This window comes from Falco peregrinus, chromosome 9 (assembly GCF_023634155.1).
Source record: "Falco peregrinus isolate bFalPer1 chromosome 9, bFalPer1.pri, whole genome shotgun sequence".
NCBI lineage: Eukaryota > Metazoa > Chordata > Aves > Falconiformes > Falconidae > Falco > Falco peregrinus.
The window spans coordinates 18,453,223-18,478,478 of record NC_073729.1 but is presented as its reverse complement, the minus strand read 5'-3'; the positions used below and the strand labels follow the sequence as shown (position 1 = coordinate 18,478,478).

The 25,256-nt window shown below is 36.9% G+C and overlaps 1 protein-coding gene across 3 annotated transcripts in view; it reads right to left on the bottom strand.

Moving 5' to 3' along the window:
* PPFIA1 (PTPRF interacting protein alpha 1) overlaps positions 1 to 25,256 on the bottom strand; it is a 61,234-nt gene that overhangs the window by 2,542 nt on the left and 33,436 nt on the right. For 2 of the 3 annotated variants that reach the window (XM_055814597.1, XM_055814596.1), the window contains exons 15-30: positions 24,852 to 25,075; positions 24,219 to 24,453; positions 21,197 to 21,226; positions 20,263 to 20,414; positions 19,319 to 19,491; positions 18,424 to 18,517; positions 11,313 to 11,394; positions 10,988 to 11,188; positions 10,093 to 10,155; positions 9,533 to 9,559; positions 7,583 to 7,758; positions 7,393 to 7,490; positions 5,442 to 5,617; positions 4,811 to 4,879; positions 2,622 to 2,787; positions 1,263 to 1,333 (exon numbers count right to left, since the gene is read on the bottom strand). In XM_055814597.1, coding sequence (XP_055670572.1) covers positions 1,275 to 1,333; positions 2,622 to 2,787; positions 4,811 to 4,879; positions 5,442 to 5,617; positions 7,393 to 7,490; positions 7,583 to 7,758; positions 9,533 to 9,559; positions 10,093 to 10,155; positions 10,988 to 11,188; positions 11,313 to 11,394; positions 18,424 to 18,517; positions 19,319 to 19,491; positions 20,263 to 20,414; positions 21,197 to 21,226; positions 24,219 to 24,453; positions 24,852 to 25,075 — 2,025 coding nt within the window. In that variant the 3' untranslated portion in view covers positions 1,263 to 1,274. The remainder of the gene's footprint in view (positions 1 to 1,262; positions 1,334 to 2,621; positions 2,788 to 4,810; positions 4,880 to 5,441; positions 5,618 to 7,392; positions 7,491 to 7,582; positions 7,759 to 9,532; positions 9,560 to 10,092; positions 10,156 to 10,987; positions 11,189 to 11,312; positions 11,395 to 18,423; positions 18,518 to 19,318; positions 19,492 to 20,262; positions 20,415 to 21,196; positions 21,227 to 24,218; positions 24,454 to 24,851; positions 25,076 to 25,256) is intronic. The other variant, XM_055814598.1, reaches the window with a different exon arrangement.

Genomic DNA, 25,256 nt, shown 5'->3' with positions numbered 1-25,256 from the left:
GCAGTCATGCATTGAATTATTGCCATGCCATGATGTATACAATTTTACTGCCTTCTATAATCTTCAGTTGCAATAAAAGTAAAGCCCATGAGGTCAAATATTTCTGCTTCTACATTTTCATCCTAGGCCATCTGACCATAGAAAATCCCAAAACAGTGAGGAGAATTTGGTGGAGAGAAGACTTAAAACTTCTATCTCTTGAAACTAAAAAAAATTTTAAGATACCCTGTGAGACTATGAACTGACAGATCCACATGGTCTGAGCTGCTATTTGCAGAGGAGTTTCCCTTCTTAACACTTCATACATAAGAACTCTTCAGAATTAAACTTGCATTGGCAAAAAGGTTCAGAATTTGAAGAAAAAGCAGCCAATACACGAGTTGATAGGGATGTTACTGTTGAGAAGAAAGGAAAGAAGCTGTAAGCAGAAGAGACAGGCAATTTATAGCCTGTGGAAGATATAGATCGTGAGAAAAAGATTCACTGGATTATTTTTTTTTTTAAAATCCAGTATAGTAAAGAAATCTAGTTTCCAGACTTTGCAAAACAAGAGAAATATTGTTCCATGAGAAAATACAGCAGAGGCTGCTGAAGAAAAGTAATTCCAAACCCTGGAATAAGACAGGACTGCCTATCTTTTGTAAGCCAGAATGCATGTATCTTGTGTTACAACACCCTTGTGTTGTCAAGCTGCCTTTTATCGTCAGCACTGTTCACAGCTCCCCCAAATTTAGGCTGCAGGTAGCTAAATCCAACCAGACAACCTCAGCAACCACAACAGCAGGAAATATCCAAGAATTGGAAAACTATGCAATTACCCCATAACAATTCAATATTGAAGTATATTGTAGTGGGATAACTTTGAAGAAGCAAAGACTCTTGAAAGACCGATAATCTGAACAGCAGTGTCACACACTTAATTAGGCATCTAAAAGGAAGAAAATAATTTCATTTCCTTCTCTCCTCCCCACTTTCACTAGCCGTTTCATCCAACCTTTGATTTCAATGTTTCCTACATAGCTATTTAGCAGGGGTACATTTTGAGACTGTTCAAAAACACCCTCAGAAGTATACAGTATTTACAAAATTATTTAAACACACATAGTCTTGATTGTAGGAAATAAAACTCTGGATTTTCAATATACAGTCTACCCTGAAAACTTAAAATAGCTTTGTAAGTGTGTAAATTCATTGTGTTACAATACCTGACATTTTATTTCATCAATAGCTGCTTTACTATTATACCTATCAACTTTACTCACCAGGAGAAGGCTTTAACAGGAGTAGGTCCTTACTGTAGCAGAATCCAATCTTTGTGTTCCTGACACACTGCCTATTTCAAGAAGCATGGGAAGAAACATGCAGAACACAGCATGCATGTTAGTTTTGAAAAAACAAAAAAAAAAGAAACAAAAACCCAAACCCCAAACCAAAAAGAACAACCCCAAAAAAACATCACAGCAATGTGATTACAGCCATGGTACTCACCAAACTAAGGTTACAAGTCAGGAAAGCCAAATTTATTTTACAGTTTACGTATTAACCGCTTCTAGTATCAGTGGCTAACAAAAAGAATTTTAAAAATTCTGCATGCCAACTAGCACACAAAAACTGATAAAGACTTTTTTTTAAGTAATTTATTGTCTATTTTTTATAAGGTTTATATTTTTCTTTTCTGTTGTTTTGGTTTTTTGTATTGTAAAAAGGGTTTTACATGGTAAAGATTTCACTTATCTTAATTTACACAATTTTCCACATTAATTCTTGAAGAATATTTTGTGCTAGAGGCAATATTTAAAATTTAAAACAGCTCACATTTTAGAGAGTAATATCAATGCAAAGGTTGCTTTACTCCTTGAGTTTTTACTCCTAAATACAATTTTCAGAACCAAGTTCTGCTGAAGTTCTCATCCTGTCTGTTCCAATTAAATACATTTTCCATTTATTTTTACTTGTGCTTTGTAAAGCAAATTCAAGTAAAAATTTATTCTCATGGTACTAAAAAGACTTTTGAAACAGACAAGATACCTCACGTGGCAGGTGATCAACTTCCACTTCTAGCTGGGGCTTGCTGGGTTTGGGTTTTTTTAATACATACCTATGCATGCACACACATGTATGTATAGATCATTAAGCACACAGCAATGAAGCTGTGATTTCACGTATGATCAATACTTAAGTGACCACCACAGGAGGAGTAATGCATGTTTTACTCAAGTTTTAATAATCTCAAAATTATCCAAGGGAAATTACTTATATCATTTTGGAATGCATTTTACTGCATTTCAGAAGTGGGACTTATATTGATCTAATTGCTGCTAATTAGAAATTATGCATCATGTGATTAAAAGACTTCTACTAAAATGTCATTTTCTTTTCCTAGTTTAAAATAAATTTCTACCTATAATTCTCAGTTTGTTATTCCAATAAGTGAAAAAAAACCCTCTACATCTAGTACAGCTTCCTGAAATTAAAAAGCACCCTATGGTTAAACACAGCGTTATATACACAACCATGCACAAGGCAGATGCTTTTATGCAGCAAAAAGGTAATTTGAACTTAATTTCCCTGAATCTCAAGCAAAAAAGTGCATCATGCTTAAAATAATACAAAATCAATACCATCAATCTGCATCTTCTTTGGCTGCATAGAAGGTGAAGACATTGAGGTCGTAACTCTGAAATTTGCAGGAAGAGTCTCTGCCGATCCAGCAGCTAAACCTCTTATGTCCTTTGGTCTAAACTTCTTTCTCCATGAAGGTGCTCTCCTAAAGCTCTTATCGTCATCCTGTTATATTGATAAACATCGTTAGCAATTCAAAAAATGTAGGATTGTTACTGACTTTAAAAGGATTACCAACAACCTTAAGTAAATGTATCACACCACTGAATGAGTTAATTTTCAGAATGGTTCAGGTGCAACAGCAGCAGAGGTCTTCATTTGCAATAATCTGTGTTCACTTGCTAGTGTGTAGGCTTTTCAGCTCAGTAACTATGGAAATTCACATGCTCGGCACATTTAGGAAAACGTTTTGTACTTCAGATGTTTGTACTTCATGATTTGCAGTAATTCCTAGGTGTCACATCACTCATTCTTAAGGGATACGAGGAGTGGAGCAGATCATAAAAGCTGCTTTGGGAACACTGATATATAGAGGCTTAATTTGAACAATTGCTTTTAACCTTCAATTTGTCTTACAGGAATGATGATACAGCTATTGCACTTTCTCATGCTACAAGTTACAGGAAGAGATAGTGAGGGGTGGGGGGTGGGGGAAAAAAAAGTGTAATGAATACCATATTGCCGTGCAGTGTTTTGCTTAAGCACTTGGGTAAACTTGCAATTACTCAAGTGCATTTCCCCCCTCATTAAGATATCTGAATCTCTGAAGTAATATTCCACTTCAGAAATACAATACTGCATTTACTACACACAACAGTCCAAGTCCCGCTTCCAAAAATGTCTTTTGCAGTGAAGGTATCGTGCCAATTGCAAATACACCCATCGGGCATCTCCATTTGCCATCTTTAGCTTTAGAAACAGTTCAATTCTTTGAATGACATTTTACTTACTATTTATCCCCTTTTTAAAATTAGGAGACAAGTGTGTACATTATTTGAAGGGATCTTTGTGATCAAACTGCCCTGTGCTGCTAGAACAGAGCAAACATCTGCTCCCTCAACTCTCCTTCTCTTGCAGTTTGGAATCACTAAGGAGAAAGACCTTAGAAAACTATCAAGCTGCTTTCTGATGATGTTATTAAAACCTTAGCAGAGGTGTATATTGAGAACAGAGCTGTCAGAATGTGCCAGAAAAGGGCTGCAATGAGTCCATAAGGCAAAACATGAACACAAAACCCAGTCAAGGTCTGTCACAGCAGCATCCTTCCTCAGCGTACTGGTGTATGCTTCACCTCACCGATCCAACAGTAGTTCAAGCCAGCACTTTCACCCCTCCCCTGCCCTCTTCCTCATACGAACGCAAATGTTTCTGAGAGATCATGGACTGGTTCCCTGATCTGGTTAGCCACCTTAGGGATTTGCCACTTTAGTCTCATTCTGAACCAGTTCCACCAACGTAAACTCCCATTAGGACCAAAGAGGCGGCAGCACAGAGTTAGGGCTGTCCTGGGGAAGGAACACCAGCTTGAAACTGGTGTTACAGCATAGAGCAACTTAAAAAGTTAAAGATGTAATACTCTCTCCTTTATGCTATGGGTTCAAGGGTCTACAAAGTAAAGTCTCACACCTAGTTTGTGTAGAGTTTTATAGTCATTACATTTAAATTAGGTTTATATCCTGTAAGATCACAGGCTGCCCAACAGAAATTACTTTAATGTGTAAGCATACCTGGTGGTCATCCATATCAGTATTAATGGATATTAACACCACAAGCTTTCTTGAAAAACACTTGAAACTATTCAAAATACTGCTCGTTAGGACAAAGGTTTGAAATGTGCTTTCTCTATTACAGCTTGTTCATCTGCAACACTGGTCACTAAATTTTCCCACGTTTGAGATTTTTTAGAAAAAAAAAGATTCAGTCCAAAGTGCTGCTATTATATAGTAACCACACAAGCTGCAAAAGACAAATTTGCAAATCATGTTAATACTTTCATATTCAAAGTCACCTTACTTAACTGCACAAAACCTGCCATATTCAGAAACTCTTGAAGACAAAGAATTTCAAGTTAAAATTTCTGTCACTATTCTGTCAATACCTTAAAAAAGTTTAAGATAAATTCTTTGGCTTAACAGTTCTGATAAAGTTCTCAGGACCATAAAATGAGTCAACAGCTCAAGCAACTTACTTCATCAAGTCTTCTGTCAGTGCCCATAGCAAGAAGGTTATTAAATTCCCTCTCCAGAACAGCACGAGCCTGAAAATAGTATGAAAGAAATGGAAATTCCAGAATAGTGATTAGTAACCTAGAGTAATTTTTAGAATTTAATATAACCCAAGTTTTTCAATACTTCTTATCAGATTAATAAACATACTTAGTACTTGAAAAATTACAATTTAATTTGTAACATTAAAAACTTAAGGAAGACTTAACAGCTCTCCCTCCCCTTAGTTGTGACACGAAAGTTCACAATTTCTGACTCAAACTGATTCCAGAATAAAAACCAGCAAACAACAAAAATGATGAGTTTTACACTAATGTTGTGAAGCACGGCTATGAGGAAAATATTCAAACAGTATTTTTTTTCAAGCAAATTTATCAACCAGAATTGTTAGTAACAGTAAGAAAACAGTAAGAAAGGCATAGTTCTATGTTTTTCTTTTATAGGATAATGGACAACTTTTCATTTCTGATGTTTTTAGAGCTGGGAATAGAGAGACATGCACTTACCTAAGAAAAGAAACACTCAGTTCCATTTTTAACCTTCCTAGAGGGGAGAAAAATCCTATCGACCATAAAGCAACTACTTCTTGCTTACCTGTGTGTTTTGAGTGGGTATTTGTAATAAGAGAGCTAATGCATTGTAATCAAATGATTCATCTAAGGCCACAAGTGCACCATGAACGCCGCTCTCTATAAGGTTATTCGCATATTCTTTAAGACCAATGGACACTACCCAATGGATCATTCTTTCATTGCTCCAGACAAGGACATCTATGGAGAAAAAAACAAGTTGCCCTAGTTAGAACAAGACAACTTTTCTGAATAAAAAACCCACAGTCCTTTCTTCATCTGTATGCTTGTGTTAAGGTTGATTTTCACATATACAGAATTCATGATAAATGATGTCAAATAACAAAATTCCTTGAGGGCTACTATTTAACATTTAGGTTGTGATCTAATCTGCCCCTGCCTTTTTGGTGTGCATGAAATACTCAATCAGCAAGAAGACTTCATGCTTCAACTCCACCACTCAGTGTTAGATCCTTTCCATACAGTAGTTTTCCTTGCACCCAGAAGGAATAGTCCTCGCTCAATCACTACAGTCACAGCTATGAGACAAGTTCAGCTGGGCATAGCGTTGATGCAGATGGGGAACACAGGATCTGCTATTTTACACAGCCACTTAGGGGCTTGAACATCACCCAAAACAGATTAAATATTTTGGGGAAAAAATTTACTACTCAAAAAAACCCCAAAACCACAAAAAACTTATAACAGTTTCTCATGTACCTCCTACTGAATGTAGACAGAAAAGATTTATTATTGTTTAAAGCTTTATTATTTGTTTTATAATCTCAGCTATCTTTAAGTTCTGAAGGTGCTCAATTTAGTAACACAGGCTTACATTCAGCTTGTGTATGCATACTACTACACTCTTCCACAATCATAAATTTGAAGTGGAAAGTAAACATATTATAAAGTTTACTGGAAGGCACTTCATACTGTAGCAGTTCAACAATCAATACGCTCTCCTCTTCAATTTTTTTCAAGGAAAACATCACAAAGCAGCATTTACATGTTCAGCCTAAATATCAAAGCAAAAACTACGTTCTCACAAGTAAGTTTTTCTACACTACTCAGGAATGTCTATACCAATGGAACTGTTACAATGATTCACAGCATGCTTCTGGCTTGTGTCAGCTAGCATTCTTCCCAAACAATTCCCACAAGGAATTTAAAAGTTACATGTTCCAAGCAGCAATACCCCATAGGCAAGAGATGCTGCCATACCATTTAGGAGGCTAAAGAAAGGCCTGCCAGCCACAACACAGACCTGTTTCATGCCAGTTCATTCCCAGGAGTTAACACTTTCGCAGGCACAATTAGTAGAATAACCACCAAAATGTACCAACACTTTAAAAGGAAAGGGGAAGAGCAGGCACAGAGCTTTCTAAGCAAACTGTGTACAAGGTAACCCTAAAATGTTAGTCTAAGACATCAGAAAAGACTTCTGGTATTAGACAGGGACAAAAATTCTATGGGAAGTCTTGGAAAATACTGTGAATCCCCACACTGCTTTTTGTTCTTCCTCCTCTCTTGTTCAATGATCACCATGAATCTGGAAGATATAAACACCTAAGTCACCTGCATATTTTTTTTTATAAAGTGCTGGGTAATAAAATTACCAGGCACTAACAACAATAAAATCATGTAGATGCAAAGTTACTGGGTCAGAACAGGAAAAAAAGAAGAAAACCAAACAAAAAAACCAAATGCTTTTTTAAAACTGTCATCCTCCTAACACATTTAGTTTTGTTTCAAACTTCAGAGCAGTAATAGTTTCAAGAATGCCTGCATTTGCAGCACATCTCTACATGAGCAAATGATTTAATGATGTGTTTCATGACTCACTGTTTGGGGCCTGCATCCAGACACATCTCCTGTATTTAACACTTGGTATTTTATAAATAATTTTTAAGTAAATTTTCGAGGCAGATCAGTGAAAACACATTAGAATCAGACTGAGGTCAAGACATTGCACTAACCCTTAATTTCATTCTGGCTTTCTTCTCTTTTTCTTTCAAGTTCTTTTCGATCATAATTCAGTCTTCGTAGGCACATAATTCCACACTGAAAACTGTTTCTGTTTAGAAAAGAAAAAAAATTAGAAAAAAAACATTTCAAGGTAACAGAAACATTTACTATAAGTTAGGTCTCCAACTTAAATCTATTCACCTGTGAAAGCTGTCCACCATTTTTAGTTGCCCACGCAGATCTTTTTTAGTTAAATGATCCAGCATTCGAGCATCGACAAGACATTCCATGAAATAGCTGCGATACTGAGGAAGCCCCAGACTAGGGAGCCATTCATTGCCAATCCACTCGTGATTCATATCGCCATATGCTAGCGTCTGTTTTTAAAAGATTAAGGAAAAAGTTTATTAAAATGAGAAATGAGACCAGTTTTTTAGACATGTTTTGAAGAAAAGTAAAACAATGCTTATTTAATTCTTAGCCTATAAAGATAAGCAAATTCAAATATTGAACACTACATGTATGTTTTCTGAAGAAGTCATCCTCCTGAAGAAAAGCAAGTTCAGATCTTCAGATCAGCAAGTAAAACTGCCTTAAATTATTTCACATTGAAGAATATGAAAAAATATGCAAAAGCTAATAAAAATTAAAAATCTATACAGTTTTGGTAGCAAGAGCCATAGAATTTCTTTTTGTTAAGATGTCGAAAATACTGTGTCTCTTGAAAATTGGGAGGAATCTTATTTTTCACGCAACCGTACATACAAGATACTAAAAAACAAACAAACAAAAAAAACCCCAACACACAACCAACCTGCAGGGGGGGTTTAATACACCTAACCATGTTAAAAACTGATAAAACCCCACTATGAAAGAACAAGCAATTCTAAATGTTGGTCCTTATCTTAAGAGAGAAAAAAAAAAAAAAAAAGGTGGGGGGTGGGGGTGGAGGGGAGAGAAAAAAGGAAAAAAAGACTTATCTTCTCACTGCATTTTTGACCTGCAAATCACCAGGCGCTTTTTTTTTTTTTTGAGAAAACTGAAGAGTTTCTAACCGTGCACCTAAGCATTCCTTGAGCAACAAAAACCAGCAGCTCTTTTTTTTCATAAATGAAAGGTAATAATTCATTTTTACTGTACAATTAAAAGTCACAAGCTTTATTTCTCCTCTAGAGGAAGCATCTTACAGAAAAGAGGAAGGCCACACTGAAATGCATTTCTTCAAGCCATCGCTAGGTAGCAGACTGGAAGAGCATGCTACTCTTGTAACAGGGAGGCAAGTATGATTGTCATCATTGACAATCTGCAAATGAGCATCTGAGAGGCAGTTAATGGGACTTAAACGGGTTTAAGCTGGAGGGCAGCCAAGCAAGAGACTATACTGTCCCAAGATATGGGTCACAGGCAAATCCCCAGTTTTGTTTATATCCCTGTATAAAACACTCAACTGTATCAATGCCTGAAAATACAATTAGGATTTGTCACCACTTTACGGGAAAACAGTTAATCAAGAAGGATTACAGAATTAGTGCACAGAAATCTACTTAACCATCTAGGCTCAGTATGTCTTGTGGCACACCTGGGAGGGTGGCTGGATTGAACAGGGCCTTTCTGCACTGATCAGAGATTCTTGTTGGACTTCTGGCTTCCTAGAGAACCATCCCCCCACCAAAACATTCCACGCTTTGTTATGAAATTATTTCAAAATCTGATCTAGCACATTCAATGCATAGCATAAACCGATACTCAAAGAGTAACTTTCCACTACATTTTGGTGATTCATAAGCTAGAGGTAACTCTTTTGAAAGCTAATGATAACAAAGGCTTCTGAATATTTCCTCCTCCTAACAGCCCTACCTAATATTAAAAATCCTTACGAATAACATTTTTTTGTTATGTGCTACGTAACAAAGTATTTTACAAATTTTCAATAACGAACCACTAGTTCTTGGAAGCCTTAGAACATGAAAATATTTAAATCACCTAAATATAAAAGTATGTATTACACAGAGATAGGCCTGTAGTTTCCCCCTCTACCAACCCCCAAGCCACAACAAGAGTCACATAAACTATAAAGGAAAACCAGATTCTTTAATGCTCTAAATTTTCACAGTTTACATATAGTCTATAATATTACATAAAGTTTCCAACCTGAGCCCAGCTTCCCTCCTCATCTTCCTGTTACGTGGTTAGAAAAGCAAAAGAACACACATATGTATTAGTATTTAAGTTTAGTAAGGAGATCAAAGTTAAAAGGCGCACTGCAAGACTAAGTCTACTGCATACCAAAAACATCTAGAAAAAACAAGCATCATGCATTGTAAAAAAAATACACGAGGCACTCATTTTCATGTGACAGGCTGTATACCTCATCTATTGATTAAGATTTCTGGAAAGAAAAAATTTCTGCACAAGTAATTCAAATTGTCTATTAGTTAAACAAATCAGAGCTCCATTCTACAAATTAGAAAGAGTTTCGTTTACAATCTTATCAGTGTTGATTTCCCACCCCCCCACCCCCTTCTGGAAAAAAAAAAATTATCAAGATGCAGGTTACAAGGTTAATAATTAGAAGCAGCAATGATCCAGAATTTTAATGCATTAATTTAGAAAAAAGAAAAAGAAAAAAAGACCAAATGGCACTTGATTCAAATGTTCAAAAAGTGGGAAAAGCACTCTAAGGAACAGAAGTGGCAACACTGTAAACTAACCGTTTGTTGTGTGGCTGTAAGATTTTCCATTTCTTCATGTGTTACCCAGACATTTCCCGTGGTCTAATATGACCCCACAGGGAACCAATCCCATCCAGTGAAAGGAAAGCAGTAACAAAGAGGAAAGGTTGCAGAACATATAAGCAATCGGTACATGTAAGGAGCAGGCATGGGCAAAAGCAATGGTTTCTAAGGTCTTAAGTACAGGTACATCTACTGGAAGTAATGGCATGGAATAAAAGCCTATTAACATGGATCACTTTTCTTCAAAGATATTAACAAAATTGAATGTGATAAATAGCTTACACTGATGTAATTAATGGGCAAACACTTGACTCTGCTCTAATCTGAAAAAATACATTTGTAGTCTAGTATGTAATCCCAGGAATCTCAGAAATAGCTTTAGATTGCAGAGCAGGCTCACATATGAAAGGAAATTCACACTAACTTTAAGTGCCTAGAATCATACTATAGTACAGAGAAACAGGTGGACTCCTAGTGTTTTAGTCTAAATCGTTATTTGGAGTTAATGGCCTTATACATGGATTAAAAGAGCCTCCAACTACTTTACAAGTTTCTGTATGCAGATGTATACTTCACCTGTATCATAAATTCTTCTGAGGCCAAAAGATGAGGCAAATAATAACATTTTGGATTACATACTTACACTAATTTAACTTCTCTTTCCCTTGAGAAAGAAAATGTAGGTTTTCCTTCATTTAATTTTCATGAAAGGAAGAAACACCCTATATTTAAATAATGTGTTCTTCTACAATTTAATGTTTCCAGAAATTCTTATTTGAAATTCAAGTCCTTTCAGTTACATGTTTACAGCAGAATTTTTGGAAATTCTGATGGTTCTAAAAGATGTTTAATGCTGGATCACTTTCCTTACCGTCCTTGAGGTGGGAGGGGCAGATGGACTTGTTAGTGACATGATTTCTTGAATGGCCAGCCTCAGCTTCAGTCTGTGCAGAGGATTACTAATCCCAATTTCACGCTGTATTTCTGTATCAGACAAGGCCGACATGATAGCACCGCTTTTCACATTTGCTCGGCAAGCAGCCACATACCAGGCTGGCATCCCAACCCACAGCTGAAACACAAAAAAAGGAAGTAAGCAGGATCTGGAAAACATTCCCGGCTCCAAAGCCTTAAAATCTTCAGAAGTCTGTAAGTTGAGGGTTTTATCTTTTATTTATTTTGGAGGGACCACTTACCTCCAACCACACAACTACAGTGGGCCCATCCCACTGTGCAAAAGGCAAACCTTGTCTTCTGGCTTCCTCCAGCAACTCATGCCTACAATTGTAGAAAGAGTTATTAATAACTAAGAGAAACCAGTTATAACTAGATGTTATAATTTAAACATTGCATTCAATTTACTATCTCATTTCCAATCGTTAGCTTTCTTCCTTTCTCAGCCTTGTATGATACACCCACTAAGGCAGCCACAGCACACGTGATATAAGCTGAACTGGATAGGACATTTCAGAGTGGCAGAGATGCTGGACCTTGCCTTTCAGAAATTTGTGCCTGAAACTGCTACTGACATTCTAACCAACACTGCCAACACAAACTGGAGAGGTCAGACTTATTTGTCAGTCAGATTCTCAATCGCTGCAATTTTCTGTTCAGCAAATGAGACTGAACCAAAGCAGTCATTTGTCAAGGTGCAGATCTGAAACCTGTGGAAATCTATGAGTATATCAGATACCCATGCCATCGCAATGGTACTGTCCATCAGGCTGTCAAGGCTGGAAATGGGGACAGTAACCATTTAATTGGTGAATTTCAGTCTGCAATAGCGAGCCTGTCAGAATTTCAGGCACAGCTTCAGACAACCATTGTATCCAGAGACCCACGCTTTGGCAGTTATATTCTGAAAGGCAGTGTACTGAAACTCAGCTTTCATCTCCTATGATGACACAACTTCCTTTGTTATTCTGAAACAGAAAAGACTGAAGTTTAATATTGACAATTCAGCTTACAGAAACAATGGAAGCCCACAAGATCCCTATAAATAGCTGCCAAAAATGTTTGATAAACCGAGAGACAAAAACGAGTGCTGCGGGTATAAGCATGCCATATTGCCCAGATACATCTGTCTGAAAAAATGGATAAAGTCTGAAAAAAGCATATTTAAGCTGCCTTCGAAAGCTAGTTGCATACGATTAAGTTGCCACTCACTCTCCTCAGAAGTTTAGAAAAAACAAATACACCTGATTGGGGAGTTTTTACTGGTTTATGCTTTTTATTCATGCCTGCGAGTATAGAATTAAGGTGAACAGCAATACTACAAATTCAAGATTCTATGTCATGTATTTATCCTTTTCTCACAATTTAGAATCATAGAATCATTTAGGTTGGAAAAGACCTTTGAGATCAACAAGTCCAACCATTAATGTAGCACTACCAACTCCATCACTAAACCATGTCCCCAAGCACCACATCTACATGCTTTTTCAACGCCCCCAGGGACGGTGACCGCACCACCTCCCCAGGCAGCCTGGCCCAGTGCCTGACCACCCTCCCAGTGAAGACATTTTCCCCAACATCCAATATAAACCTCCCCTGGCATAACTTGAGGCCATTTCCTCTTGTTCTATCCTTTATCTGGGAGAAGAGATCAACCTCCCCTGCCAGGCAGCTGTAAAGAGCCATCAGGTCCTCCCTGAGCCCCCTCTTCTCCAGGCTGAGCACCTCCAGCTCCCCCCACCACCCCCCATCAGCCTTGTGCCCCAGCCCCCTGCCTGGTGCTGGACATGCTCCAACCCCTCTACATCCCACTTGCAGTGAGGGGCTCAGAGCTGAACCCAGGATTCAAGGTGTGGCCTCCCTGCCTTCATAACTGTATTGTTGAACAGATCTAAGATGATAAAATATTTAAAAGTTACAGATATTAAAAAAACTATCACACAAGACATCTTGAGAAGGGGTTACTGACTGACTAGTAGCTTTCTTTGCTACTAGTGCGAAACAGATATGCAGTACTCAGCTCTTTGAGACACGGCAGCATACTTAGGATCCTCGCGTTATATTGGTGAATAACTAGCTATAAAAAAAATAATCAACGAAGTAATAAATATAGTAGCAACTGTTTTATCACCACATAGTACTTCTCCACCTGCACGTCAATAAATTCCTATCACTCTAGAAGAGCCTCCCAATACTTTAACCTAACTAAAAGCGCTGCCCAGGAACAACAAAAGGGGAGGAAGGAAGGAACTGCCAGATTACTGGGTACAAATAATCACTCTAATGTACCCATTCCAGGGTCCAACAATTAATGTGGAAACAGTGTTCAGCAGTTAGCAGCTCTGTAGTTAGATTTCACTGACAAAGACACTATTGTAAAAGCTAATTCATATTTGTATGGTTCAGAAAGATATATCTATTTCTAAATTATGAATAAGGGATCAGGTATTTTCCTGCTACTGTAGAACATATGACATTAATCTCACAAATCACTAGCCTGGAACACATTCAGTTTTGCTTCACTTTGTTGTTTAAAGATTAAAAAATAGGAAAAATAAATGAATGAGATATTATAAAATAGTGCTTGGTAAGAACAGAATAAAATGCTTAATACTGTATTTGCCAGAAAGGAATACAATGGTTTTTTCCAAGTAGTTTAACTTCAGAATTGGTGTCTTTGTCTCCATCTTTCTGTTTGGTGCTTGTGATAACACGACCATGCAGTGAGGGAGGACCACCAGTGATGAAAGAGCACAGACATGCCCAAAGCAGCCTCAGGTTTCACTAGGATGACCCCACGAGCGTGCAATCACTGCCTCTCCCCAGCTTATAGAGCTGCTTGGGTTTTTGTATGGAGTTTTGAGAACTGCAGTGTAATTTCTGGTAGTTTTATAAGTCTCTCTGCGTAGTTCAGGTTAACCATCGTTTTGAGAAGAGTAGTACAGGGAATGTACCAAAAGCATAAGGATAGGTCATGATGCGAACTTGAAACTCACGGTGGTATTGCACGCAGAAAGCAATTGTATGGCTGGAAGGGTTACGTGATGGAGACAAACATGTAGACATAGAAACAAACAAACCAAAAAATGCTTATAAGATAACTTTATGCAGAAATTATTCAATGGATCCAAAGAGGAATGCATTCATGAAGTGGAAAATTAATTGCGCAATTTGTTCACACGCAAGAAGAAATAGAAAACTTGCTTGTGTTGAAAATCATTAAGCTGAAAGTTCAAAACAGCACAGGCACAAAATATTTCATAGGAAGAATTCAACAGCAACTGCTGCTTCATCTGCAAATGATGCTTCAGTGGATTTTTCCTACAGTGGAGAACTTTGTTTTTCCAACAATTCCCTTCCAACTTCACCAAGATACTTGCTGCACTCCAGCAATACATGACCAGATTATGTAAAGGTCGCAACTGACACACCAGTTTCATTTCGCAGGCCATCAATTATGCCATTTAAGACGTGGGGGCAAAATCCAGCCTCATATCTTTGCAAGATAAAAAGAATATTGCAATAGTGTTAGCAATGTTAACAGATGGTATAAAGCTGGCACTGGGAAGTGCGAAAGAAAGTCAAAGGAGTAGCTGGCGACTGGAATAACTCTTAGGTGACAAAACCAAGGGATAGTCGTCTACAGACTTATTATTGGCTGAACGTCACTTGGAATGGGAGACCAAATGTGCTGCTCAAGAGGAGAACACTTGATAGACACATTCAAAAAGCTTCTAACACCAGCTGCGGAGAACAAACAAATCATGGTCATGCGGGACAAGAAATTACGTCAAAACTCCAGGTGCTTGATGTAGTAGTACACGAGGCCTTTTAAAGACCATTTGAAATATTTGTATTTAGAATGGCTCTTGGCAGACAAGCATACATAACTCCACAACGAAAACAAAGCAGCCCAGAGCAAAGTCATTTCATCACTGGATTAAGACTGCATGGGAATGGATAAATCCAGAACTTGTAGCCAAAGTGGAATGCTATATTCCAGACTTCTTGGATGGAACCGAAGGTCTGTGCTCCCAGGTAAGAAGTGATAGGACAAGAGGAAATGGCCTCAAGTTGCACCAGGGGAGGTTTAGGTTGTGTATTAGGAACAATTGCTTCACCAAAGGGGTTATCAAGCATTGCAACAGGCTGCCCAGGGAAGTGGCTGAGTCGCGGTCTCTGGAGGTATTTAAAAGATGTGTGTATGCAGCACTCAGGGACATGGTTTAGTGTGGGCTTGGCAATGCTAAGTTACTGGCTGGGCTCTGTGATCTTAAAGGTCTTTTCCAACCTAAAAGATTCTATGATTCCGTTAACTGGTATGGAAGAAGTTCGGAGCAGCAAAACCACTGTTGTGTGGTGGAGAAGAATGAGCAAAGTGTTATAACTGAAAGGCAACAGCAGCAAAACATGAGATGAAAACTTCAGGCAAAGCACCAGTAGAAAGTTAATAGCCTTGTTATATTTTGATTTCAGGTACGCAATTAACTTTGTGTGTATAACTTTTTTTAAGGAGAGTTAAATTTAGGGTTGCCTTCCTTTTTGATTAATACAGTATTAAATTTGCTGTGGTGTACACACAAAAACACAAATATAGTTGTGGCAAAAACTGTCAATAGTACAGCTCACAAAGATAATGAACAACATGAACAAAACACTAACAGATTTAGTAAACAGAGCAACAGTTTTACAGAAATACATCTACCTTGGACATGAACTGCCACAAGTATTTATTATGGCTAAAGAACCTTCAAAAGCCAAATTACAAAACTAATTCCATCTAAGTAGGCTTTAATATTTCCATTATAAACACTCACACCATGCAAATTAAGACAAGACACTGAACTAGATTTCACACAACTAGATGACACTGGATTTATTTCAGCAACACATTTTCACAATAAATTCTTTCAAATCTAGTATCTCCTCTCAGAATTAGACTGAGTTAGAGCTTTTAATATATTGCTAAAAAATCCAAATGTGATTTATCATACTTTCACAACAATCCTAATAAAATAAAAATAAACTTACCCTGATTTTGCACTACCACATCAAATGGTAAACAAAAGGAAAATAAAACAATGAAGGAAAAATATAAAACTAGGATTAAACTGAACTCAAATGCATACAAAACCAGACAAATAAGGTATACTGTAATTCAATTCTGTAACTATAAATAGGTTTTGTTAGTGAAGACATTGAATTTTGCCCTCAGCCTGTTTGTGTGCATGCATGCAGAAATCAGAAACATAAGCAAGCAAATAGGGATTAGAGACAGCTATAAATAGAAGTAGCTGTCATTGTTCCAAGCATTCAGGTAACTGGAATTCTTTTTGCTGAATACAAGATTTTATAAGTGAACAGTCAGCCTCAAGGATTTGTTTTAACACCATCCTCCTCCACTATCAAAATGAAAAGCAATTCAAGGCAGCTCTACCACTTTCTTTTTGATAATGAGCATCTCAAGAAGGCAGCAAGGCATCTGATACTTTGTGATAATATTGCTTCCTATGTTCAGAATACCTGTCAGGATTCCGAAACAGCTGGATTAAAGTACCTTGCTGGGATTTTTAAAATGGCAGATTTGCTTCTCATGTAAATTCAAAAGAGCCCTGCTACTGCTCTCAGCAGTAACAGTAATGAACCTAAACATTATAATACCTATTTTCATCAACAGTCTTGTTTCATACCCACTTTCACTAAAATATCTGAATCATAGCTACTTTCCTGTGAATAAGCACGTACCCATGTTTAATAGCTAGGCAAGGCAACTTCAAACTAAAAGTTTTCATTTGTTTAATATAGACATTTGCCTTTTAAGCAACCAACAGGAATACTTTAAGTAATACCAGTAAATTTGACAAGCAGAATGTTTACCAAAAAAAGTCATGATTTATCTGCAGCTGCATTCTTTTGCATTTATTAAAGCAAGACAGTATAGATTGTTTTACTCTAGAATGAAATTTGTTGCTGGTATTCAGAAAGATCTATATTGTTCAAAGAACAGGCCTACCACAATTTAGATATGGCCAGACTAAAACTATTTATTCAACCAAGATGTTGTATGGCTTTAAAGCTCTGGAGAAAAGGGAAAATACCAGATCATAATAATGTATGATTGCCTTCAGTCTAACAGTCTGAAGAAAAACAGCTGAGCATTCTGTTATACAAACAAAACCACATTCCATTCTGACTTTTCAAACTAACACACTGCTGGTTTTCATTAGCAGTCACCAGGCATTTATTCTTATTTGTTAATAGAACTTAGGTACTGCAAGAAATCTCTTGCAAAGAGAAAATTTGCACACTTTCAACATTCGCTATTCTGTCTTCAGAAGGCAAGTAAAAAAGCAAGACTTTTCTGATCTTGGTCAGCTTTTTTGACACAGAGTAGACAGCTGAACAGAACAGAAGCAACAAAAGTTTAAGGTATATGGCTCAAACTTTGGGTGGAAAAATGCAAAGAATGTCTGGTCTTACACAAATTTGAGTGTGTCCTGTATTACCATATAAGCATTAAGTCAAGATTTCTACTAGTAGCAATATCTATTTTTCACCTATTATTATAGTCTTTGCTTCATCTCTTAAGTCTGGGAACAACAAAGCATGTGATAGATATTCAGAAGCTGAACAGTAAACTACAGATTTTCTTGGACACACTGAAAAAATTCTCATGACTAGGAAAAGGTAGCTACATATCTAAAAGGCCACAAAAAAAGGAAATTTTCTCTTTTTTTTATAAATTGTGACTATCAGGGTAGTATGGTGCAATGAAAAAAAAAGGTTTCAGCTGCTGAAACGTATGAGAGCAAATGTCAAGACAACTTCAAACAGAAGTGAAAAAATTAGTGACCGCAGCAGCAGTTAGCAGCTGCAACACAAAAGGAAAGACTTTCAGAGTCCCCAGCTAGAAAGGAACCAGCAAATGCATACAGAAGGATGCCTGCACAGAACATCTCTTGCTTTCACTCTGTCCACTCTTTTACACTCTGGAGCAAGTAGCAGCCAAAAGCAGCTTTGGGGAAATCTTCCAAATGGATTAAACCCAAAGCAGGTATCAAATATAACACATTTGGGGGAAGGTTTGATAAGACTCCACTTTTATCTTCAAGTTTGTTTACTACAGCATTTCAACAATAAGTTTTCAGCACTGAAATTCTTTTCAAACTTACCACAACCTACGCTACTGTTGATGTTCTGGAAAAAACAATTAAAAAAAAATATTCTACAGAGGCTTATTAGCCATAGCACATACAAGGCAAAAACACCTGAAAACAAAACAAAAAGAGAAAACAAAACATTTTTAAACACAGCCATTCCTTAACAACAGATTAAAAATATTTGATAACTTACTTTTTCTGCATTTTCCTGTTTTTTTCTGCCTGACCTCCAAGCTTGCTGAGACCTAATGCATCCTGAGAGGAACTATCTGCTTCTGCCATGCCAACTACAAAAGAAAAATACAGAAAACACAACAAACAAAAAACCAGTCTTATCTTGTCTGGTTTGGCCAGCTGTAACTCAAAAATCACTACTGCTTTTCCCAAACAAATTGTAATATTACTGATCAGAAATATACAAAGCCAAACCTCCAAGCAGATCTATCACTCCATTTCCTAGTTGAATACATATCCATCAAAATGGTGTACAAAAATAGGAAAATCAGATTGGTATGGACTAAAATATGTGCTGCCTAAATAAAGCCAGCTGGAATCACACTGAGAATCTCATTTCAGCCACCTGTAATATGAATTCTCAGTGTTCCCATACCACTTATGGTTGGTGTCAACTTCAAGGATGCTGCTTTATGCAAAGAATTACACAAAAGACAAAGGTCACTGTAGCATTTGCTAAGCCAGCTGGGTTCATTTCAAGGGAGGTTCCTTTGGGTACAAAGTGAAGACATGACTGTTGATGTCAATCCTAACAAAAGCCTCTTTCACTTCCAAAGAACAGTTGAAATTTTTGCTTCACAAAACAAGCCATAACAGTTCAATAAGGTTCAACAACCTGGCTGTGGAAGACTAAAAGATAACAATATACCCAACTAGCTGATCCTGAATCCTACACTAATAAAAGGAACTACTGGAAGATTCAGTGTCACTAGTTCCAAAATTACTGTGTACATCAGCACCAAAATAATCCAGTCAAATCTGCACATACTGATACATACATCATTAATATTCAGTATTCTGTACCCTGCTCTCTCACTGTGCAAAAAGAAACCCAAGATAAAAAACAAACCAACCTTGCCCTAATGTTTCTTTGCCTGTTTGTCCAGGTCGTCCCTTTTCTTTCTTGCCAAACAAGCGGCCAATAGAGGATTTGATGCCCTTCTTTTTGGGGGCTTTATGAAGGGAATCTTGGCTACTGTTACTGCTACTAGGATTACTTGTTTGACCATCTTGCGAGCCTGTTGAACTTTACAAGAAAAGGAGTCAAAGGAGTGCATGTACAACACATTCACTAGCATAACAAAGTGAGAAACAAGTTCAGGTTTCTGTGCAAGTTAATGAAAGCTCAGTAACTCTATAATGACATCTAATTTCAGCTTTTAATGAGTCATGAAAAGAAATGTATCTACTAAAACACATGTCATTAAATAAACAGTGGAAACAACTAAATCATGCAAGAAAGGAAGTGATAATATTTATACACTATAGCATGGAACTACAAAGCAATTCTTAATTTTTTAAGAAAGGAAAGTGTTTAAAGTGCAATTCAGAGAGGCCAAAGTTGACAACACAAGTTCCTGAACAAATTAAGGCAGATAACAAAAGCTTGAAATACTTGAGTGGAATCCATCCAGATACTTAGGCACTTTGAAAAGAACTTTTTTCAATTAAAATGATGGCAGTTTGCAGCTTACTTCGAAATGCAGACCTAGATTCCAACCTATGAAAGACGACTGGAATTCTACATCTTTAATTTCCTAAATATGAAGTAAACAATGTAGGCCTTGAGTACCAGAAGAATTCTTCACGTCAAGCTATCCCTGCTCATTTACAAAATATGCATTATTTTTTTATGTAATAATCACCCATTTATGTGTTCATACTCTTTACTTTTGCGAAACACTTCAATATCTAGATTAAAATCCTCCAGACTGAACAGCTTTGCAGTTTCAGGATTTTATTCTGATGAGCTGAAATACTAAGTTAAGGTAGGTCTGACCTATTCACAGCTACTTACTTTCTAATGTCCCTGATATCTTCATGGCTCACTGTATGCAAAGCTCCTTTTTGGACTCTGTCCAAACGCAAAGATCGAGGTGAAGAAGGTGGTGATGTCTCACATTTTATTGTGGTTTTGTCATCTCGTACCTCTTCTCTAGAAGCTGGAGACTAACAAAATATGAATGAAAACTTGAGGGGTTAGCTGGAAATGCCAAAGCATGAATGCAATATCAATGGTACTAAATACTGAAAAGAAAAATCAATTATTTCAGTGTTAAAGGATTACTCTTGCCCTTACCATCTGCAGTTGCCTATTTTCTGTTTGACCTCCGAGTTTTCTGTTATCTTTAGTGACAAACTACTAAATTTCAGTCTTAGCTAGTAAAATGTGCAAGCAGCACTCATCTTTCATTCATTCATTCACAGAGCAAAGAACTACAGTAATGTCTTCAGCACCATAAAACTAATATACCTAATTTAAGTTTAAGCAAGCGCAAAGACAGAAAACCAAAGAGTCCTGTGAAAAGAAGGCATCTTGATTCTCACTGTTATGTGTTTAAATAATCATTAGCGAGATTACCCATTCTATGAAGTCAGTTTCTACATACCTGTGGGTATGGCCTACCTCAAAGTTTCAGTAACAGAAAATGACTAATTTTTGTGTGCACTAACAGACCTTTAAAATTCAGTATTGTTTCACAAAGATTGCAGAATAGTGGTTACAAACAGAAAGTGACACAACAGTCCCCCCATGCCAGCAAAAAAACCAACCCACACTTACGTTAAAATTATAAGCTATTTTATATTTAATATCAAAGAGCATATAATCTTGCTTTGTTACAGAGTTACCCTGCAAATGCTTTCTTTTATGTTCCTGTAATCCATTAATTAGTTTGGGGACAGGGAAGGAGATGAAAGGCCATGCCAGTAAACAAACTAAAGATTTTTACCTTTCTACGGTGTTTCCTTAAATCACTAGGCTGACAGATAGATGCATGAAAAGAAAAGAAATTTGGAAAAGCTGTATTTATTTTAAACTATACCACAGACTGAAACAACTAGCACAGACAAAACATATTAGGGAGAATATAAATAACAATTCTAGCAATGGCACAGAGAAAGATACGGAGTATGAGGCACTCTTCAAATCACAGATTACTTAAATGTATCCCTGAAGAGGGGAAAAGTAAAAAAAAAAAAAATAAAAAAAAAAAAATCAAGATTTATAGTTGGTTACCTACAAAAGTACTGTCGATATTTGAATGTATTGGTACCATAGGCAAATTAGCAAACAAAATGTGTATTATCTTCAGCAAGAAAATCAGTAAAGTACATGGGGGTATAAGGTGTTGCTTTTAAAAAGGTGAGATTTCCAGTCAAGGACTTGCCTTGAACTATATAACCTACACGGTCACCATAGCAGGCTTAATACGTTGTCTGCACTAGTCCCTTCTCACACCTCGGTGATTTCTGCAGTTGTTTCCTACATAGCATAAAAAGCAGCTGTGCTTTAATAACTGTGAAAGACTGAGTGAGTACCAACAATAGCTGATTTCTATACGGTAACAGTATTGCGTTCTTTTTACTAAGTTTAAAGTACTGAAATGTTTGAACAAGAGTCTACCACCAGGTTTTATTTTATCCTCTATCCACTCCAAAAGCCTTATCTCACTTCCTTGGTACTTCTCATCTCTGCCAGCACAAAAAGCAAGGCAGCAACCTTGAGTTACACAAGTAAGTTACCAAATTATTCAGACCAATGCTGAGAAATTTTTAATTTAGATTTTTTTTAATAGTTATCATTGCATTTACAACAAATTGGTTCAAAAGGCTGTAACCAAAAATTAAGACAGTCCCCTTTGACATTGGGGAGGAGATGGGAGAGGAATTTTGTGTTGTTTCCCTCCCACAAATGACAACCTTTAGTATTTTTTTATTTAGAATACATGCAAGCTATGCAGCATTATTATGTAAAGTTTTGTTCAATCTGACCATAGAGTACTATGTTAATAAATCATAAGTTCACAGAACCATGGAAGTTTGGGTTGGAAGGGACCTTTAAAGATCATCTAGTCCCTCCTCAAGTTCTTAGACAAAGAGCACCAGGCTCATTTTACCCTTGCTGGATATCTTTCATCTATTAAATCTGATAACCCATAAAAATAAGTACGTTTACCATATGGAATGAAATATGTCTACAAGAACTTTTCAAGACAGGTATAGGTTGCACAATTTATGATGCTGATGCTTTTTAATTAATCATAATTGTAAGGGCTTTTCAGTTAACTGGACTGCCTAATACCCCTACTGCAGTTCACATTAAGCTAATTTGCCTTCATGATCATAAACCAATGCAACTTTCTATTAAAAAAAATGAACTTCAAGAACTCATTCAGTCTAACAATTCATAATAGCCTTTCTCAAAGTTTCTAGAAAGCTCTTGTTCTGTAATTTTAGAAGTATAGCTTCTTGTTTTCAAACTTTCACAAAAGCTTTCACAAATCAGTTGCCAGGGACAAAAATATCAGACAAATGCAACTGCAAACAACAGATCAAGTGCCTTTGATTCACAGTTCTTACAATCTAAAGTGAGCTTAATTACAGGGGTTTTGTTCAATTACATTAGATTTTAATATCGCACACATTTTTCTGATCTAGTTTTCATGAAAATAGCTACTGAAAATTGTATAAGGCTTTAAGAGAAGTACTTAGCTTAACTACTTATTACTGTGAAATATTAGAATATAAAGCACTCCACATTTTGAAACTTCTGTAAAAGAGGTGGCCTTGGCCCTGAATATATGGCTAGAGCTAGTATAATTAAAAAAAAAAAAAAAAAAATCAAGAAAAGTAATTCCTTTTTATTAAAGAAAAAAAAAAGACAGAACTTTTGTTACATGTACACATTCATTATAAAAAGCCAAAGGAAGTTAGCCGAAATCCTTGCTCTTAAACACTCCTGTAAGAGAACTAAATGAGCCAAGTCTGTCATTTACAGTCCACTTGCTCTTACAGTGATGGATAGCATTCCTTGCCTACTGATTGGGATGGTATAGGCATGATACAAGTACAGTAATCCAAGACAACAAGGTCTAGTAAGTATAGCATTGCACATACAACTAATAAGTGCAGTTCCCAAATGCATATGCAAATCTGGAGACAAGGTAATGTACACAGAACTAAATTAGAGAAGGAGCTTTTCCTGGAGAGTGCTTGCAAACAAATACCTGTATCCAAGATGCTCCTTAGTAAAAGGTATGAGAAACTGTTAGGCTTGTTTAACATATATGTAAAAACACAAAAGTGGAAAATTTGCATCTTGTTTTTATAGGTAGGTTTACATGCATAAAGCAGCTCCTAAACTGATTAATTTCTCTAAGCAGTCATAGGACTGTCAAGAGAATGGATCCATCTTCCTCTACTCGCTGAGCTGCTAAGCCCAAGCTACTATTTCATCACCTACTAGATCTAACAGATACCTCTTTTACCTACCTGTCTTAATAGGCTAAAACAAGACACTAGCACTCACTAATATTAAAACAGTTGTGATACTTTTACAATCTTAAAGTTTAATGCAATAGATGTAAATCACTTTTTAGTTGAATATTTAGCAGAACAGTGGACTGCTAAAAATAAAGTTTAAAGCAGAGGCAGAAAGTGATTGCTGTACCAGGGGTTGAAAAGAAAACATTATTTCTTCTAGGAAGAGGAGTCGGAAGCAAGACCATAACAACAGAAGGAATACTTAGGCATGAGATGTTGACCAAATAATAGACTTGAGTTCTGAACGTTTTTCCTAATGATTATGACTGTATCTTACACTTTTTATAGAAGTTGAAAGGAAGCAGTAGAAAAACCTAGAGAAAGGAAAAATACAGCTGAGTAAGAAGGAGAGGAAGGGAAAAATCAGACAACCCATTTCCTAGAGAAAAAGAACACTCTTCTGAAAAACTGAAGTTAAGGGTTACTTACCAGTGTCATAATACCTAGTCTGTCCACTTCTCGTGCTGGACTATGTGGAATCCGCCTTGGGGTGGAGCGGCCACTGCCAGGTGGGGAAGAACCAGCAAGTGAACCACTTGCATAGGGAGTGGGAATAGAGCTCATGGACCGGAATCGGCCATGGGCATCCAAACTTCCACTACCCACTCTGCTTTCAATCTCCTCTGCACGCTGCTCTGTGTTTTCCTTCTCTTCTTGGATAAGTCTAAAAGAAAAAAAGTTTCAATGGAACATGACATTCAAACAAGTACCATATAAAGAGAATGGCTGACACTTTCATTAGAAAGAAGCAGTACTTATCAGACAAAACAGCACACTGGAAAAATCTAATCCAATCTGAAAAACAGTGGTCAACACTACTGCTGTTACCACCACACAAGGGTTTCTGTTAAACTAGTAATACACAGTCCGTTCCGTAACGGGACTAAAGACAAAGAACCTGAAAAGAGTACTTGGGCATAATCAAACCAGTTACTTCTGTCAATGCCCCTGCAAGGAAACTGAACGGGCAACCACCATTTTCCCAAGTAACCACAAAAAAAAGGATTTCTAGTTTCACAGAAACTCATTTTTATCAAAACCTTAACAGCAGATAGACCATACCTAATCTCTTTGTTGATTGCATCCAACTGTTCTTGAAGCATCATGGCCAAAGTCTGAGCATCAGCCTGACCACTTGGTGACAGCAGATCAACTGAACTGAATATAGTTTCCCTATCATCCTCAACATCAGACACATCCACATCACTTTCAAATGCTTGTGCCACATTTGCCAATACACTTGCTTGCTGGGCTCGCTCCCAGTCCTGCTCGTTCAGAGTTTGAACCTAAAAGAATTAATAGAAAAAAAAATAATCCAAACTCAAATGGGGAAAATATGACTTTTCTACTGCTTTTCAAGATGTTTACAATAATTTTTAAAAAGCCCACTTACATGCTGAATGCATCCACCAAGACAGCAATGTTTTGAGAAAGGTAAAAAAAAAAAAAAAGCTATGATGTAGAAAA